This window comes from Capsicum annuum, chromosome 6, assembly GCF_002878395.1.
Source record: "Capsicum annuum cultivar UCD-10X-F1 chromosome 6, UCD10Xv1.1, whole genome shotgun sequence".
Lineage (NCBI taxonomy): Eukaryota > Viridiplantae > Streptophyta > Magnoliopsida > Solanales > Solanaceae > Capsicum > Capsicum annuum.
The window spans coordinates 2,289,775-2,307,983 of NC_061116.1; the positions used below are offsets into that span (position 1 = coordinate 2,289,775).

The 18,209-nt window shown below is 39.4% G+C and overlaps 2 protein-coding genes across 3 annotated transcripts in view; one reads left to right on the plus strand and one right to left on the minus strand.

The window, feature by feature from the left end:
• The window catches only part of LOC107873659 (casein kinase 1-like protein 10), a gene marked incomplete in the record, with an annotated part of 13,148 nt that extends 6,574 nt beyond the window's left edge, over nt 1-6,574 (plus strand). Inside the window, 8 exon segments of the mRNA XM_047413423.1 lie at nt 1,413-1,474; nt 1,583-1,646; nt 1,749-1,833; nt 2,761-2,887; nt 3,181-3,254; nt 3,344-3,407; nt 4,585-4,718; nt 5,994-6,574. Coding sequence (XP_047269379.1) covers nt 1,413-1,474; nt 1,583-1,646; nt 1,749-1,833; nt 2,761-2,887; nt 3,181-3,254; nt 3,344-3,407; nt 4,585-4,718; nt 5,994-6,251 — 868 coding nt within the window.
• Nucleotides 6,575-7,749: 1,175 nt separating this feature from the next.
• LOC107873658 (elongator complex protein 2) overlaps nt 7,750-18,209 on the minus strand; it is a 22,070-nt gene continuing 11,610 nt past the window's right edge. Inside the window, exons 2-10 of one of the 2 annotated variants that reach the window (XM_016720590.2) lie at nt 17,284-17,371; nt 16,015-16,100; nt 15,278-15,431; nt 14,390-14,550; nt 13,634-14,296; nt 10,223-10,544; nt 9,668-9,882; nt 8,837-9,014; nt 7,750-8,559 (exon numbers count right to left, since the gene is read on the minus strand). In XM_016720590.2, the coding sequence (XP_016576076.1) occupies nt 8,072-8,559; nt 8,837-9,014; nt 9,668-9,882; nt 10,223-10,544; nt 13,634-14,296; nt 14,390-14,550; nt 15,278-15,431; nt 16,015-16,100; nt 17,284-17,371 (2,355 nt within the window). In that variant the 3' untranslated portion in view covers nt 7,750-8,071. Of the gene's footprint in view, nt 8,560-8,836; nt 9,015-9,667; nt 9,886-10,222; nt 10,545-13,633; nt 14,297-14,389; nt 14,551-15,277; nt 15,432-16,014; nt 16,101-17,283; nt 17,372-18,209 lie in introns of both variants that reach the window. The other variant, XM_016720589.2, reaches the window with a different exon arrangement.

Below are 18,209 nucleotides of genomic sequence, written 5' to 3' on the forward strand. Positions count from 1 at the left end.
TTCAGTGAATCAAAATGAATGAAGATTGACATACCCGACCTAGACTAGCTTTGGATCGAGGCATAAATGTTTTTGTTTCTTTCTTCACTTGGTAAAGACCTTCTTAGCAATAATTAAAGTCAATATTAATACATGTGCAATGCACGTGTCCAGAAACTAGTATGAAAAGAATGCGCCGGGGCTTTGAGCATACTGTGTGGGTTAGTCGCATGTCATGAGCTTGAACTCCATCGCGGACAAAAGCTTGGTGTATTTAAGTGGAAAGTAGAGGGAGTGGACCTGTTATCCACCGAGTTCTGAACTGTGCTCCAGCTAGCCCTCAGGGATTTCTTGATTATTAAAAAAAAAGTATTTTAGAAACTTCTGCATTTCGAAAACAGTAAACTCACAACAACAACAACAACAACAACAAACCCAGTGTATTCCCACCTAGTGGGGTCTGGGGGGGGGTAAGATGTACGCAGTCCATACCTCTACCTCTAAAGAAGTAGAAAGGCTGTTTCCGAAAACAGTAAATTCACGGATAACAAATTCACCATCGAAGAAAATTTAGTCTGGATTTTCAAAAAGTTCAACGGCATTATATGAACAGTGATAGGATTAGTATCATTCCCTAGTACCACAAAAACTACATACCTAGTGTATTTTCACATAGTGGGGTCTAGGGAGGGTAAAATGTACACAATCCATACCACTGCCTCCGAAGACAGTAAACAAAGCCGTAATAAAACATGAAATAAGATGAAATAACAAAAATAAGACACCCACAGAGTAGTATCATCCCCTAGTATCCCCCCCCACCCCACCCCCTTTTCAATTGTTTGTCTTGCTTTCCCTTTTAGTCTGTTTCACAAAGAATGTCTCCTCTCTTTTTTAGCAACTCTTTTAGTTTGAACTTTTCACATGGCATGTTCAAGACCACAAGATTAAAGGATATTTTGGTACATTCTACATATATTTAGCTTAAGATCTCAAGATTCACACGTCTTTTTTATTTTCTTAAACTCCGTGCCAAGTCAAAACCAGTCAAACAAATTGAAAGGGAGGAATGTTACTCGAAGTACATATAGTATCTAAAGTACAAAAACGAATTTATTTCTGAAAATGGGATTTCACTGCATATAGGTTAATAGATTATGAAATTCAATTCATCTTAATGTATCCTGTTGAGATTTGTCATAGCCAACTTTTTCTTGTTTCCAGTTGTTAGTTGAAAGGAAGAACCGTCTGAAAGATCTTGCTATCGATGGCCTTGGCAACAGTTGATTGTTGAATCGACTGTCAACCACTAGATTGTGTTATAAAATCTTATATCGATCTAATTTTGGTCTTACACTTTGTTTCTTTCTTGTAATTATGAATTCTTATCTGGAGTGCCTCTGATACATTTCCCTTTTTGAATATTCTTCCAGAGAAAACAAGAATCTGACCGGTACAGCTCGTTATGCGAGTGTCAACACACACCTTGGAGTAGGTAGGTGTTTATAGTTGTGGTTGTCAAATAACTAGGGGCACTACTGAAGCTTTAACGTCATTTCTAACCCACAAATTTTTGTTTTCCTTCTCTTTTTTCCCTGGCCAGAGCAAAGCAGAAGAGATGATTTGGAATCTCTTGGCTATGTACTTATGTATTTTCTTAGAGGAAGGTTTGATCCTTTTCGCCTTTTGGTTTTAGCATCTTTCTGCGTCTCCGTAATGCAAATTGTAGACTTGTTTGCTGACCTGGTGACACCGTCGTCTTGGCTCAGCCTTCCATGGCAGGGACTGAAAGCTGGTACCAAAAAGCAGAAATACGATAAAATCAGTGAGAAGAAGATGTTAACTCCAATAGAGGTACTTTTCATGATCATCAAAGCAACTTAGTTATGTGGCATCATCCTCGGCGTTCTTGAATTACGAGAGCATCTGACATAACACTCCATCCATCCTTATATCAACTTATCTTGTCGCAGTGTTCAGGAATGCGCTCGCTTCATCGCATAATGTGATGATGCGAAGCGATGCGAGCCCCTCTCGCTGCGTGTGGCTGATGTGAGCGCATCATGTTGATTTTATTTTTAGGGTCAATTTTAAATTAATAACAGAGTAGATTTATATTTAGGGTCAATTTTAGATTTTTTTTAAAAAAGAGTACTTCAGTGACTACCACTGCTGCAATTTTCTAAGGTTAACTTTGAAGTCCACTGTTGCGACTTATTCTTCTTCACTGCACACAATGGCGGAGCCAGAATTTTCATTGAGGGCGTTTAGAAGTAAATATACGAACTAATTGGAGGGGGTTGAACATCTACTATATATGCATAAAAAATATTTTTAACCATGTAAAAATAGTATAAAAACACTATAATTTTCCGTCGAAGGGGGTTCGGATGAACCCTCTGGAGCAAAGGTAGCTCCGCCACTGACTGCACGGCTACCACTACTGCAACTTTTTCTTCTTCACTGCTTAACTTCAATGATGCGCTCGCATCGCTTCATGCTTCATATAATGTGTGATGCGGAGCCTTGTCACTTTTTTCCGCATCACGCTTCCCCGAACAGTCTTGTCGAGCTATGATGGAAATTCTTCACTTCAACCTGGTTTCTGTTAAAGTAGATTATTCAATGTATTGATCATGGCTATTCTTATAATAATCTTGAGCTCGTTGTGGATAATATGTGGCCTTAGTTTGGGTTGTTCAGCTGTTGATTGCATTATCTGCTAGTGATATGAATCATCCAATGAGGCGATTCACACATGATTCAATTTTATTGTAACAGGCGTTGTGCAAATCCTATCCGTCTGAATTTGTATCATACTTCCACTATTGTCGATCATTACGATTTGAAGATAAACCTGACTATTCTTATTTGAAGAGGCTGTTCAGAGACTTGTTTATTCGTGAAGGTAAGAAATACTCCCTCCGTCCCAATTTGTGTGGCAGTATTTGATTCGGCACAAAGTTTAAGAAAGGAAAGAAAGTTCTCTTAAATTGGTGTTCTAATACAAGCTGAAAATATTTGTGTGGCTGTGATTCCTCTCATTAAGGATAAAAGGAAAGTTTAAAGTTAAATTGTTTCTAAAAGACGCTCTTTTACATGTGTTTGGGTCCAAAAGTTGTCTAATTGTGAATTCTCGATTCTTGTCCTTATTAGACGTGTATTCTAGTCTCTCAAATCTTAATCTTTGACATTACGCAGGTTATCAATTTGACTATGTTTTTGATTGGACCATTTTGAAGTATCCTCAGATCGGTGCCAGTTCTAGAGGACGAGTAAGTGCTTGTCGAATATTCCTTTGAATTATTACTTTTCACTTTTCCTGGTTATTATGAACGATAGTCATGCATTTTCTTGCATCCAGATTCCTAGCGGAAATGCCGGACTAAATGCTGGGCCATCTGCTGAAAAAACAGGAAGAGCATCAGGTATTATATCGGAACAGAAGAAGTGGATATTCTCAAAAAACACTATTTAGTTTTAGTAGTTGCATTAATTAATTAAAGAGGAATCTCAATAGGTTGGTTAGTTCCATTTGGTCTTCAGTTATTTTGTGCGTGAAGGGTTAAAAACACAATGAAAGTATCCCGGTTTTTCGAGTTTCATACCTGAACTATCGGGGGGGAGTTTCCTAGCTGAACTATCACTAACTATTTATCAAAGCACACCTCAACTATCAATTGTTGTTGTGCCTTCCGCACGGGCGTCGAGCTCGGCCCCATGCGTGCCGCGCTAAGAGCAGTATCCAGAACTCATTGCACGCACAAAAGCATTGCCTCGTCCGAAATCAAACGCCAAAAGGCCCGCCGTGGACGATGCCACTGATAGCCGACACGGGCGCAATGAACCGTCGTCGACGTGGTTTTGCGGGTACCGGCGGCTCGCATGGACTAGCCATGCATGCTGCCATGTGCCCACACTGCACGCTGACATGCCCAATGGGCGCCTAGCGACAGTTGCCTCGAAGTGCCTTAAACACCTCTATCCCCTTCTTCCACACCTGAACGATGGTGATATTTCAGGTAGGAAAATAGGAAGGGAACAACTGCGAGTTGAGGTGTGTTTTGATAAATACTTGGTGATAGTTCAGGTAGGGAACTAGTACACTCGCACACCTGATAGTTCAGGAACGAAATTAAACACCCGGGATACTGTAGGTGTGTTTTTGACCATTAACTCTTATTTCGTCTCGACAAGGTTCAGAAACTATCTCCTATATATGAGTTCTCGTTATAGTTTTTGCATATTGGATAACCTGAAACATTTGTTCCTTGCGATTAGTTCAGGAATGAAACTTAAACACTCGGCATATTTTACGTGTGTTTTTGGCCATTAACTCGTATTTCATCTAGACAAGGTTAGGAAACTATATCCTATCTATGAGTTCTTGTTCTAGATTTTGCATATTAGATAACCTGAAACATTTGTTCCTTGCGTCGTGAATTATAAGTTTTCCGCCCCTTGCTGGAACTTCTGATTTTCTGAGCTGCTTCATGCAATATTATACATGAGCTTCTCATGCTGAAATTGAATGATGTTACTGCTGCTTCTGCCAATTCATCGTTGATTGACGCTTAACCGAAATGTTTTAATTCTGTTATCCAGTTGGACAAGATATTCGCGACAGGTTTTCTGGTGCTGTCGAAGCATTTTCAAGAAGGAATGCTTCCGGTGCGGGAAGGCACGGGGAACACTCCAGACAGAAGAGTTCAGAGGATATGACTTCATCTAAAGATGTGGTATCTATTATTCCCTCTTTTCTAAGAAAGAAAAGGAGCCCAAAAGCTAAGTAGTCTGGACTCTCCAAAAATGTTGCCGCACCCGTGTCGGATCCTTCAAAAATACACTTTTTTTGGAGGATCCGACACACATCCGAAGACATTTTTGAAGAGTCCGAGCAACTTAGCCCAAAAGGATCCCTTTCTTTCAATTCCATTTCGGATTGGTGACATTTTAGTTGCCTTATTTGTTCTTGCATAATCTAGTAACTAGCCAATTCTTTTTTTCATAAAAAGTAGTTAGTAGCTTGCCGTTTGTGAATCTACAGTTTAGGATTTCTCATTTATTTGTGTGTAATAACTAATAACTCGCTGTCTTCCGAAATAGTAGTAGAATAACTATCCCTCAATCCTGAACGAAAATCGTCATGGAAGAGAAACTAAATTTATTAACATGATAGTTATGTTGCTCCATGTGACCTACATAAGTCACGGGTTCGAGTAATGGAATCAGCCATTGATGCTTGCATCAAGTTAGGCGATAAACTGCCAACTTTACACACTCTTGGACTGTGGCCCCGCACCGGATCCAGAGTAAATGCAGGATGTTTCATTCACCGGGCTGCCTTTCTTTGAAATACAACAACATACCCAATATATTCCCACCAAGTGGGGTTTGGGGAGGGTAAGTGTACGCAATCCATACCACTACCTCAGAGGCGAGATAGAGCTACTGTTTTCAATAAACCCCCGACTCAATATACAACAATCTAGAAAAGGAATAGTAAAAGGACAAGATACAATAGAAATTATTACATCCAACCATAGACAAGATTCACCAAGTAATACAACAAACGATGCAACATTCTAAAATAAAATAATACTAGTACTATAGCAACTAACACGGATACCAAAGTCGTACCTACTGGCACTGCCGCACTCGTTCCTACATCCTTCTACCCTAATCTGCCTCCTCCACACCTTCCTATTTAGGGTCATGTCCTCGGCAAGCTGAAGCTGCTCCATGTCATGTCTAATCACCTCCCTCCAATATTTCTTCGGTCTACCTCTACCTTGCCTGAAACAGTTATATATATTTTTCCTTTATGGTACGAACATCCTGAATGCTAGCATTTAGCAGCGGTGTAGCTACAGATATTGAAGGGGGTTCAATTGAATCCTCCTCTTCGAAAATCATATTGTGCAAATACGTGATGTTCATGCATGTGTTTAGTCACGGTATTTTACGCTTGCCTAAGTAGTAGTACTATCAATAAATCTTCTTGTATGTTGCAGCAAGATTCAGAAAGAGGACGTACCTCGAGAAACGGAAGCTCATCAAAAAGGGCTGCCATTTCTGGCAGCAGACCAACTTCTTCCGGTGATCCCACCATCACTGATAGTCGCTCGAGCAGACTAGTGTCTAGCAACGGGCGTGTATCTACTACACAAAGAATTCATTCAGGTATCGAACCAAAACCATCACCATTCTCACGTAAGGGGACACGTGATGACCCTCTTCGGAGCTTCGAGTTCCTTTCAATCAGAAAGTAAACCATGCATGCACTTGTAAAGAGAGAATTTCCTGTTTGGTTTGGAACATTTGCAATCCTATTTAAGGATGTCTTGTTTTAAGTGTTGTATATGGAAGTGTTTCTAAATGTCACAACTACTAAGAGGTTTATCCAACTTCTCCCATTGTTACTTGTTTTGGTTTTAATATTTGGAGCTTGAGTTCTTGCCATTTGTAAAAGCCTTTTGGCTCATCCAAAGAATTGATGAGTTAAATGCTAGATTTTCATACATGTACACTTGGATAGTATGTAATAAATATTAAGTATTATTGTACCAATGAATGTATCTTTTTTTCTCTTGTAGTTTCTTGTTACTAGGTTTCGGTTGGTTACTATCTGTCGTCTCTTGTACTTGATTGTCGTATTTTTTGGCGTAGTTGACAATGTTTGGTCATGCTTTCTATGGTATTTTGCCGTGGTTTCGTCATTTTTCTTGTTACTAGGTTTCGGTTACTGTCATTTCTTGTACTTCGATTGTCGTATTTTTGGCATACGATTGTCGTATTTTTGGCATAGTTGACAATGTTTGGTCATGCTTTCTACAGTATTTTCTCATTTTTGGCATAGTTGACAATGTTTGGTCATGCTTTCTACAGTATTTTTCTCATGGTTTCTTCATTTTTGCTGTTTCTTTTGCCAAACTGCTTTGAACTGTTTTTTTCTCTACCTCCTAGTTGGGGGTAAGGTCTGCGTACACTTGCTCTACCCAGACCCCACTTTGTGGGGTTACACCTGGTTTGATATTGTTGAATGTATCTTTTTTGCTCTTGTAGTTTCTTGTTAATAGGTTTCTGTTACTATCTGTCGTTTCTTGTAGTTCGATTGTCGTATTTTTTTATAGTTAACAATGTTTGGCCATGCTTTCTATAGTATTTTGCCGTGGTTTCTTCATTTTTGCTATTTCTTTTTCCAAATGGCTTTTGAATTATTTTTTTTCGAGCTGAGGGTCTATCAAAAATAACCTATCTACCTCCTAGGTCGGGGTAAAGTCTCTGTACTCCTACCCTACCCAGATCCCACTTTGTGGGATTACACTTGGTATGATATTGTTGAATGCATCTTTTTCATTCAGTAGGATGATCCTTTTTTCGAATGGAATGTTTGGACCAGTTTGCACATATGTCACATGTTGATTTTGTATCCTTTCACACTGTAGGATCCATTTTGCCCCTACTTTTTCACTTGTATTATTTTCTTGAACCAATGAATCTTATCGGAAGCAACTACTCTACCTCCAGGATTGATTCTACGTACACACCACCCTCTCCAAACCCCGATTACATTGGACATGTTGCTTCCACGTTCATGAGAAAATAATTCGATAGCCATAGTGTAAAAAAATTCTTACTGATGATGCATAAGACTTAAAAACTGTCCGGGGACACAATACTACCAAATAAATTCTTCAAACGTGTTATACAACTATTGATTTGGTGAAAACATCGAATATGGGTAATTTTTGTGTAGAGATGCACGCATTTTTAATAATCAGTACCACCATCTTCAATATTTGATAATTAGTTAACAATTACCATAACAATAGGATACAACCAATTTCAGCAATAAAGGTTAACAACAAACATCTAAAAGACAGCCCGGTGCACTAAAGCTCCCGCGATGCGCAGGGTCCGTGGAAGGGTCCGACCACAAGGATCTATTGTACGCAGCCTTACCTTGCATTTCTATTAGAGGCTATTTCCAAGGCTTGAACCCGTTACCTCCCGGTCACATGGCAGCAACTTTACCGGTTACTCCAAGGACCCCTTTATTAAAAACAAAAATCTACCTACCAAAATTTGTTTAGGTAATAGTCACCCTGAATATTCTCACACAATGATCATCTCCGCAGGAGGCAAGCTGCACGGTCTCAGAATCTTCGCTCTTCTGGGAATTTCTCCATGATAATCGTTGAACAGTAGAGACGTGGCATAGAAATGGATCGAACTTAACAGCACGAGAAGCATTTTGGACCGATAAATGCCCATCTCCTGCGCTGCTGTTTAGATTCCATAGTTCGATCAAGCCATTTTCCATTCCCACTGCAAGAAGGCCGCGATTGGTATGGCTATCGAGACCTAACCAAGACAAGGCAGTGACACTGCTTTTGAAAAGTGGAAGTGTCGAGAGTAGCTTAACCGAGGTTTCAGTTTCCACGGCCCATATTTTGACAGTCTTGTCCCTTGAACCAGTAGCAAATTCATGGCCAAATGGGTTCCAAGAACATGCCCATATTATTCTTTTATGTGCTTCTTGCTTAGCTACAAGCTGGTAATTGATCTCATCAGTTCCTGTATAACACAAAGACGAGTTTGAGCACTTGACGAAATAACAACATACCAGTGTAGTCCCACAACGTGGGGTCTGGGGAGGGTAGTGTACGCAGGACCTTACCCCTACCTCAAAGGTAGGAAGGCTGTTTCCAATAAAAAACAGTCCAGAAAAGAGAACGGAAGTATATGAATCAACAGATAATAATAAAACATCAGATAGTAGCAAACAAAAACTCCTAGCTATTGTAATTTTCTACAGATTCTCGGACAAAGGCAGAGTCGATAAGTATCAAACCTTTATGATTAATTCGAAAAACAGAGAAGTGGCGATCTCTTGAAACGGCCAAGAGATACTGGTTATCATGGGAGAACTCCATTTGGGTCACTGTTAAACTGTGAGACTGCAAACGACCAATGGATTTCCAAGAACCAACTTGCCATAACCATATTTCAGCAACTGGTGCTGATTGAGCCTGCAGGATTATATAGCCCCAGCATAATTAGTATTCACAATTAAATAAGAACAGAAAAACATCCCCAGTGTAATCACACAAAGTGAGGTCTAGGAAGGGTAGAGTGTACGCACGCACACGTCACCCCTACCTCGGAGGTAGAGAGAGTGTTTCTGATAGACACAACTAATTAAGAAAATAAAGACTTCCCCCAAAAAAATCATTAGAAGTTGAAAGGAGTATCTAGAAGAATATTGTGAATTCCATCATGTGTTGCTATAGTTCATAGAGGTCTCTAACAACGTAAAAGTCCCGAGGTAGTGAGCATCACCAGTAAGTTATATAAAATGAGCAGATTGGCGTTTGATTTCTCATAAGAGAGAAAATGCCGCAGGATCAAACCCAGCTATTCCTTAACTAACCCCATCCACCAATAAAATAGGGGCGTCTAATGGTCAAGATATTGAAAAAAATTGACACCATATATGGAATGGAGTACTACCTTTTTTTTCTATCGAAGTATATTAAGACCAGAAACTAAAAACCAACTTTATCAGGGCACTTAGCAAAAGTACAATCAAGTTGAATGCTATTAACAGAAGATTCAAGACAGACAAGGAAGAACCATGCCAACACCCAAAAGAAAGGAGGAGAAAAGGGAAAGAGAGAAAAACCTTGCAGGATGAAGCTACAAGCTTTCCCTCCTGATCACAACATAGAGCAAAAATCTCATTCCCATGACCGTAAAGTTTGTGCGACTCGGGCCATAGAGTATGCCATGCCAACTGCTCTTCAATAGGTGGCTCTGTCAAGACAACTGGAACTGCTTCAGGAACAGTTTCTAGTGTATCAAAACCTTCCGTATTGCTTCTGTCTGTTGGTGTCGATGCTGCTGCAAAAGATAGGCTTAGATGTATGAGATATTATAACATATAAGAGTCCTCAAACGAAATATTCAGGATAATCGCTGTTTGTATCAAAGTCAGAACACTTTGCATCAGATATCACAGCACTTTAAGCAAACATAGAGAAAGAGTCGGTAACACATCACATTAATTCTAATTCAATACATGGTTAAGAGAAGGTCTTTACAGTTAATTTTGACAAGTCAACAACTCAGTTATATATCACTCTGTAACATCAAAATGATGATGGAAACATAAATGAATAGGAGTATCTTATATGTTATTATGCAAAATTGATACCACACAATAGACTGGAAAACTCACCCTGAACATATATAGGTTTCTGCGATAGACCTAGAGCAGACATATTTGCCCCTAATATCTGCACATCAGCTTGAATGTCGGCAGAAAAACTAGAGCTGTCTGAAGTAACATGGCTCAATGTCTTCAGAAAGGATAGAGGAGATTCAAAAACTCTGGCAACTTTCTCGTCAGCCCCGCCAACAAAACGATGGTTTCCTTTTCCTTTGATTACTGTCACACAATTTATGTCATGACCATGAACTTGAGGGCGAGCAATTTCATGCCAAGATTCTTCATTCTCAGAGCTTGCATTATTGAGCCAAGGAGCAAATACTCTAGTTGTCTGCAAAGTAATGAAGATTCAAGTTTGAAGTTTGATAATGTATTCAGCGGAAGAGAAAAAATAAAATTCATGGGCACTTGACCATTATGAAACCCAGTTCAAGAAGCATGTTAAATATTTCCAAAAGCTAGACTTGTGGCACATAATTAAAGTTTTAAAAGCAAATCTGTAAATTTCCAAAGCAGTAATATTTCCTACTTGAACTCCTTCAAAATCTATACTTTGCTGACTCATATAATTCAAACAGAATAGAAAAGGAAAAAGAACTAGCTTGTCGAGACAAGGATAACCAATGGATAGATTCAGAGAACTTGTTCACCAAACTTGTTTGCTGATTAGAAAGCAACCTACAGCTTAAGGACATGCATTGAGTTTTCACCGCAATGCAGTTAGTTATGGTAATGCGTAAAAATCAGCATAGTGGATAATTTTAAAATTTCAAGCGTAGTCCACTGCTCAAAGTTCATAAGCTGTAGACCAAAACAATGTCCAATCTAGATAGCAGAAGATGTTACAGGTGAAACAAAAATGCAGCTTATAGTGAAACTAAAATCCCATCTTACAATTCTCATGGGCATACTAACACCAAGAACTATACATATCCTTCATCTTTGTTAGTAACGGTTAAGAACACTATCACTAGAATGATCAATAATCCCTTATAGATCTATGATGGCCTACTTATGAAGTGGAAAACATGTTTTCTGCAATATGAAATGGACTTGTCTTTTCCTTGCTGATTTATTTGTACTTCCCCTAACTGCAGCAGTGACAAAACCAAATGGACTAATATTACCTATCACGATTTTGCATCGCTAACAAATGCGTGTAAGATTAGCTTTTCCAAAAGTTTGAAACTCTGTACATGGAGGACATTAGAACAAAAATATTAGAGATGCTAAGGGAACTTGAGAAATGAGTTAAAGATCTATAATGAGACTCCAAATATTATTCGGCACGTGAACCCGAATGGCTGACACATTCAGCAACTAGAAAATGAAAAAAGTGGGTCCGTTAAGAGAATGCAACAAAGCAATTAAGAGGCTTAACACCCATAATTGCCACAAGGAGGAGCCATAAGCCCCGTGGGGAAACTATTGCTGTTTTGTCTTCACAAGGTCTTATTTAGTTGGTCAATGTGTATCCATCAAAGACTCGGGAAAGAATGGCAATACATCAACAACAACAAACCCAGTGTATTCCCACCTAGTGGGGTCTGGGGGGTAAGATGTACGCAGTCCATACCTCTACCTCTGATGAAGTAGAAAGGTTGTTTCCGATAGACCCCCGGCTCAAGGCACGAGATACCACACAAACACATAGTAAAGCACAGAAGCAGATTACATAACATAAATACGGCACCCATAAGTAATATAAAACAGAGGAAAGCAGAGGAAAGCACACAGATTCGTAATAAAACACGGAACACGGAATCATAACAGGAATAAAACCCCCACCAAGTAATTCCCTACACTAGCGACCCAAACTGGCCCTAATCCTCTGCCGTAATTCGCGCCCTCCAGACCTTCCTATCTAGGGTCATGTCCTCGGTGAACTGTAACTGTTCCATGTCCCGCCTAATCACCTCACCCCAGTACTTCTTCGGCCTACCCCTACCCCGCCTAAAACCATCCAACGCTAGCCTCTCACACCTACGGACCGGGGCATCCATGCCCCTCCTCTTCACGTGTCCGAACCATCTCAATCGTGCTTCCCGCATCTTGCACTCCAGTGAAGTCACACCAACCTTCTCCCGGATAGTCTCATTCCGAACTCTATCCCCTCTAGTCAGTCCACACATCCAGCGCAACATCCGCATTTCTGCCACCTTTATTTTTTGGATGTGGGAGTTCTTAACTGGCCAACACTCCGCTCCATACAACAAGGCCGGACGGACTACCACCCTGTAGAATTTGCCTTTAAGCTTGGGCGGCACCTTCTTATCACACAGCACCCCCGACGCGAGTTTCCACTTCATCCATCCCGCCCCAATACGGTGCGAGACATCCTCGTCAATCTCACCGTTACTCTGGATCACGGACCCAAGATACTTGAACTTATCCCTCTTACATACCTCCTGTGCTTCCAGCTTCACTACTACCTCATTCTCCCGCCTCACATCATTAAACTTGCATTCCACATACTCTGTCTTGCTTCTGCCTGAACCCTTTAGACTCAAGAGTTTACCTCCACACCTCTAATTTGTCATTCACACCCCCTCGAGTCTCATCTATCAGCACTACATCGTCTGCAAAAAGCATACACCACGGCACCTCCCCTTGAATGCGCCGCGTCAACACATCCATCACCAACGCAAACAAAAAGGGACTAAGAGTAGATCCCTGATGCAATCCTGTCAGGACAGTGAAATGCTCTGAGTCTCCTTCCGCCGTCCTCACCTGGATTTTCGCTCCATCATACATATCCTTAATTACTCTGGTATATGCCAGCGGTACTCCACTCACCTCCAAGCATCTCCAAAGCACCTCCCTGGGGACTTTGTCGTATGCCTTCTCCAGGTCGATAAACACCATGTGCAGATCCTTCTTCCTCTCCCTATACTGCTCCACCAACCTCCGCACCAGGTGGATTGCCTCCGTCGTCGAGCGGCCGGGCATAAATCCAAACTGGTTTTCCGAAATAGACACTATCCGGGAAAGAATGGCAATAACTAACAGAAAATAGGGGCTTCACTGGATCTGCTATTTCGTGCATCTAGAACACTTCAAGATCATTTTCCTGTGAAACAACATATATGGGATATATTGTTCTACTAACTTCTACAGTATTGTGTACGGTGAAAACCTCTTTCAGGATGTAACCCTGACCAATCTGCAGTGACACTGGAAAGCTCTATTTACCCGATAACATACTTGATTTAGTTTACGTACACAAATTCTACTTCTTTGTAGTATTCTACATTACAATAAATTTTATTTATTTATTTACTGGATAACTAAAACAAAACTTTTTTCTTATTAACAAGGGGTTCATTAGGCAGGATAATCAGAAATGTCACCATTTTGCTGAAAAATAGCTTAAATCAACGCATACCATTCCAAAAGATTTGAATCTCTAAGTAAGATTACCTGATCATGACTGACAGACATCATATATTCCCCACATCTAGCCCAGGCAATGTCTGACACTGCAGCAAAGTGTCCAGATGGAACTTTTTGTGGCTTCCAATCATCAAAATCAACACCAACATTTTTCCATAGGTGAAATGATCCGCCGTATCCATGAGCTAAAATAGAATCTGCATTTGGACTCCAGTGCCCATCATAAAATCCCAAGGCACAGTGACTTAATTCCCCAACAGTAACTACATTCATCCAGATACCAGTTGTCTTTTCCGGTTGCCAGATCATCATTGTCTTATCCATGGATGCAGATAAAATGCTTTGAGGTTGAAAACACTCAATTCCCTCGATCGATGAAATCGATGGAGGCTGCCATTCCACTGAGTATACCCAATCCTCATGCCCAATGAGGAGAGATTCCATAGAGATCTGATATGAGGATGAGCCAGCTACAAGTACAGGACCTTTAATGTAAGAAGCCAAGCTTGTCTGTTGCTTCTTGTTATTAGCTGAAGAATCCTGTAAGGTCATCTTCCATATGCGTATGCCTTTGTCTTGAGATGAACTTACAAGTAGAAGACTAGTTTCACCATTCACATACACGGGCAAAGAGAGATCTAAACTCCTAATCCAGTCTGTATGAGCCTTTAATTCACAAGCACGAAGAAACTAGGACATAAAAACAGAAAGAAAGGTTTATTATTAGCAAAGGATATGGTCACGTAAAAGAATGAACAAGAAATATGAATTGTTGTGTCATACTTTTCCATTTCTCTCACCACAGTATAGATGAATTTTGCTGTCCAATCCTCCCATGGCCAGAACCAGCCGCTTGCTATTCCCTGGAAGCTCTGCTAGTGAAAGAGCAACCATAGGTTTCTGACCAACAAACAGAGAATCAGAACATGATAATTTGCAATCACCTACAAAAGCCATATCAAACATAAGAGGTAACATTAGCACAAAGTACTACATAAAAGTACGATAAATCATATGGAGAGGGAGAATATACAGACAGGTAAAAGCAATTTGTGCATGGATTTTCACATCACATGGACCTTGACAGTTATAGCAAAAATCACTCTAGGATATCATCTCTCAATTTTAATTCAGATTCAGATTTACGCAATAATGAAGAACGTAAAGGTAAGAAAGAAAACAATATTTCATATAATTGCATCCTTATAAACCCAACTAAATCTGCATAGAGGTTACCTCCAACCTAAAAACTAAAAGAGTAATTAATGAATCACCTTCAACTTAGAAACTAAAAGAGTAAAACATTTACTGGCACAAAAATCTACTTAGCCTAAATTCTTAAACAGAAATAGCTGCGTGGATTGATGCTTAGTTCGCTCCCTCTTGGTGCAGATAAATGATACTATAGACTATAGTATTACAGAAAAAGGCAGATAACATTTCAGATTATTGACATGACCGTCACCCATACTGGCTGGATTACTGATTATAATGAACCGAAAAGCACGAAATCAGATATATTTCAGCCGTTAGAGTGATTACGGAATCTGCAGAAAGGCATAAAAAATTTGAAAAGACAAGGAGCAGAAACCTCCAACGCAATAGAATGGACACTGATTATCATGTAACGACTAAAGCTAGACTGTGAAGAAATTAAGATGTCTTTCTCACCTCCACGCGTAGATGGAAGTACTATTTCCCATACATTTACAGTGCCATCAGAGGATGCAGATGCAAAAACAGCTTCTTGCTGAGACACCATGATCACTGTGATGCAGGTAACACCTTTTTTGTGGGCTTGTGGCACTTGTAATACATATCTCCACTATCGGGCAAAAAATATGCGTCAAACAGGTATACTGGATGTAATTTAAAATTAATCAAGTGTTGTTTCTTCAACTTCTCAAGCAAAGAGACGGCAACTAAATTCCTTCTTACCCACTTAAGGAAGATGAAAAATATTCAAGACTTAAAGAAAAGACATGCTAATAGATTGTGTTTTTAAGACAAGAAAATACGAAGGACTTATAGGCAAATACAATTTTTTGATGAAAAAAGCAAAGAGGGAAATACATCTTTTCAAAGGAGAATAATAAGGAATCAGAAAAAAAATTAGCTATTTTAACTGACCATTCTAGAGTCTTGTCAATATGTTTCAAGGATATTCAATTTTGCATTGTTTTGTTCCCTTTGCCTCTACCTAAGAGATAGTCAGACAACTGAAAAGGTCGTATACCAGCTTATCATCTTATCGTATACCAGCTTATCATCTTAAACTGTCTTTTGATCTTCACCCCTCCCATTCCCAGAAAAAGAAACGTATTTCAGTTTATCATTCTTTTCCTATTGGGGGTCAAGGGAACCAGTGTATAGTAAACAAGAGGATGTTGGAACAAGCAAAGGACTACCTTCGAATCCACAAGAGAATACTCCCACAAAATTATTACACCTTCCGCATCTCCGGAGAGCAAAAAATGTTGTTCCATATGCTTAGCTGCAACACACAAGCCTTACTTCAATAACTGATAGAAGCTGCAGAGACGGACCTTAGGAGCATTTGATTATAGAAGTAAGGATATACAACTTCTCCAGGAAGGTAAATTTTGGCGGGTTCTCATATTCAATAATACTACAGAACTAAAAAGAGATGCCAACTACAGGTTCTGTCTCATCACCAAAAAGGGGGAAACAGAAGGATTTATAAATTGCTCATTGTTTGTACATTTAGCTTAAATGTCCTCACAAGCATGTATAATATTTACATATGTAGCGAATCAAGTGAAAATGTGATACGTGAATCAGGTAATTTGCATGTTATAGAACAACTAAGTTAAGCGGAAAAACCATACTCGAAAAAACAGAAGAGCAAAAATTATGAGCAAAGGAAAAGATCTAACATAAAAAAAAAGGGCAGACCGGCGCACCTAAAGCTACCACTATGCGTGGTGTCCGGGGAAGGGCCCCTCCAAGGCTCCCCTTCAAAAAATCTAACATAATATTAGTAAATTAGGCTTCCTTAGATACTTCATCCCCTGCTTTTCAGCTGAAGTATTTTACTATGAACAACTCCACAACCACTTACTTGTATAAGTAAGTCTAGTAAATAAGTTCGAATCCCAACGGAGACAAAAAATAAATACTAGGTCCATCTGTTCCAAGTCTTGGTGAATAGAATTACCCTTTACTTGTACTAATGGAGGTGGCAGGCGCCCCCTGGAACTAATTGAGGTGGGCAAGCTCGCTCGAACAATGCAGTTATTAAAAAAAGACCAGTAAAATAAGTTGTAAGTGATCTAATTAGCTAATTCAATCATTATTGTATACTCCCTCCCTTCCAATTTGTTTGTCTTACTTTCCTTTTTAGTTTGTTTAAAAAAAATGTGTCTTTTCTTTTTCAACTCTTAAATTCTAACTTTCCACGTGATATGTTTAATACCAGAAGAAGATCAAAGGGCATTTTGATACATTATACCTATCTTTAATTTACGACCACAAGATTCAAAAGTTCTCTACTTTCTTTAACTCCATATCAAGTCAAAACCAGACAAACGAAATTGAAATGAAGGGAGTAGTACCACTATTAGAAACAAGAAAAATAATACTTACTTCTATCACCAAACTATCGAATAACTTTAAGGCACAAATATGTAAGGTAAAAAAAGCAAAAAGGGCAGTACCTTTGAAGGCAAACTTGCTATTGGGAAGCCAAAGAGTACAATTCACAGAAGCTTTATGACCAGGTAGTGTAGTCAAGATTTGAGCTGTCTGATTTAACAAAAATAAAAACATAAATTTCAAAAACCAAAAATATTAATTACCCCTCCATCTCAAATTATATGACATAGTTCGTATTTCAAGATTCAAACTTAGACAGTGACAATAACATATAACTTCTACATATTTAGAAACTACATGATGATATTACCAATCACTATAATTAAAGGGCAACTCGGTTCACTAAAGCTCCTACTATGCATGGGTCTGGGAAATCCGTACCACAAGGGTCTATCCTTACCTTGCATTTCTGCAAGAGGTTGTTGGCTTGAACCTATGACCTCCTAATCATATGACAACTACTTCACTAGAAACAATAATTAACAAATAAAAATACGTAAAGTTCATACAAATAAATCACGGTCAAAGATTTTTTGTTTGACTCTCGAAATTTGAACCTAAAAAAAAGCAACCCGGTGCACTAAAGCTCTCGCTATGCAAGGTTCCGGGGAAGGACCAAACCACAAGAGTTAACCACAACTTGAACCTGTGATCTCTTGATCACAATCACATGGCAGCAACTTTACCGGTTACTCCAAGGCTTTCCTTTACTATTGAAATTTCCACGAAAAAAAAAAAAAGCAACCCAGTGCACAAAAGCTCTCGCTATGCACGATTCCTGGGAAGGACCAAACCACAAGAGTTAACCACGGCTTGAACCCGTTACTCTTGGTCACAGTCACATGGCAGCAACTTTACCAGTCACTCCAAGGCTTTCCTTTACTCTCGAAATTTGCACTTAAAAAAAAAAAGCAAAAGCCTGATGCACTAAAGCTCCAGCTATATACGGTGTCCGGGGAAGGACCAAACCACAAGAGCTAACCACGGC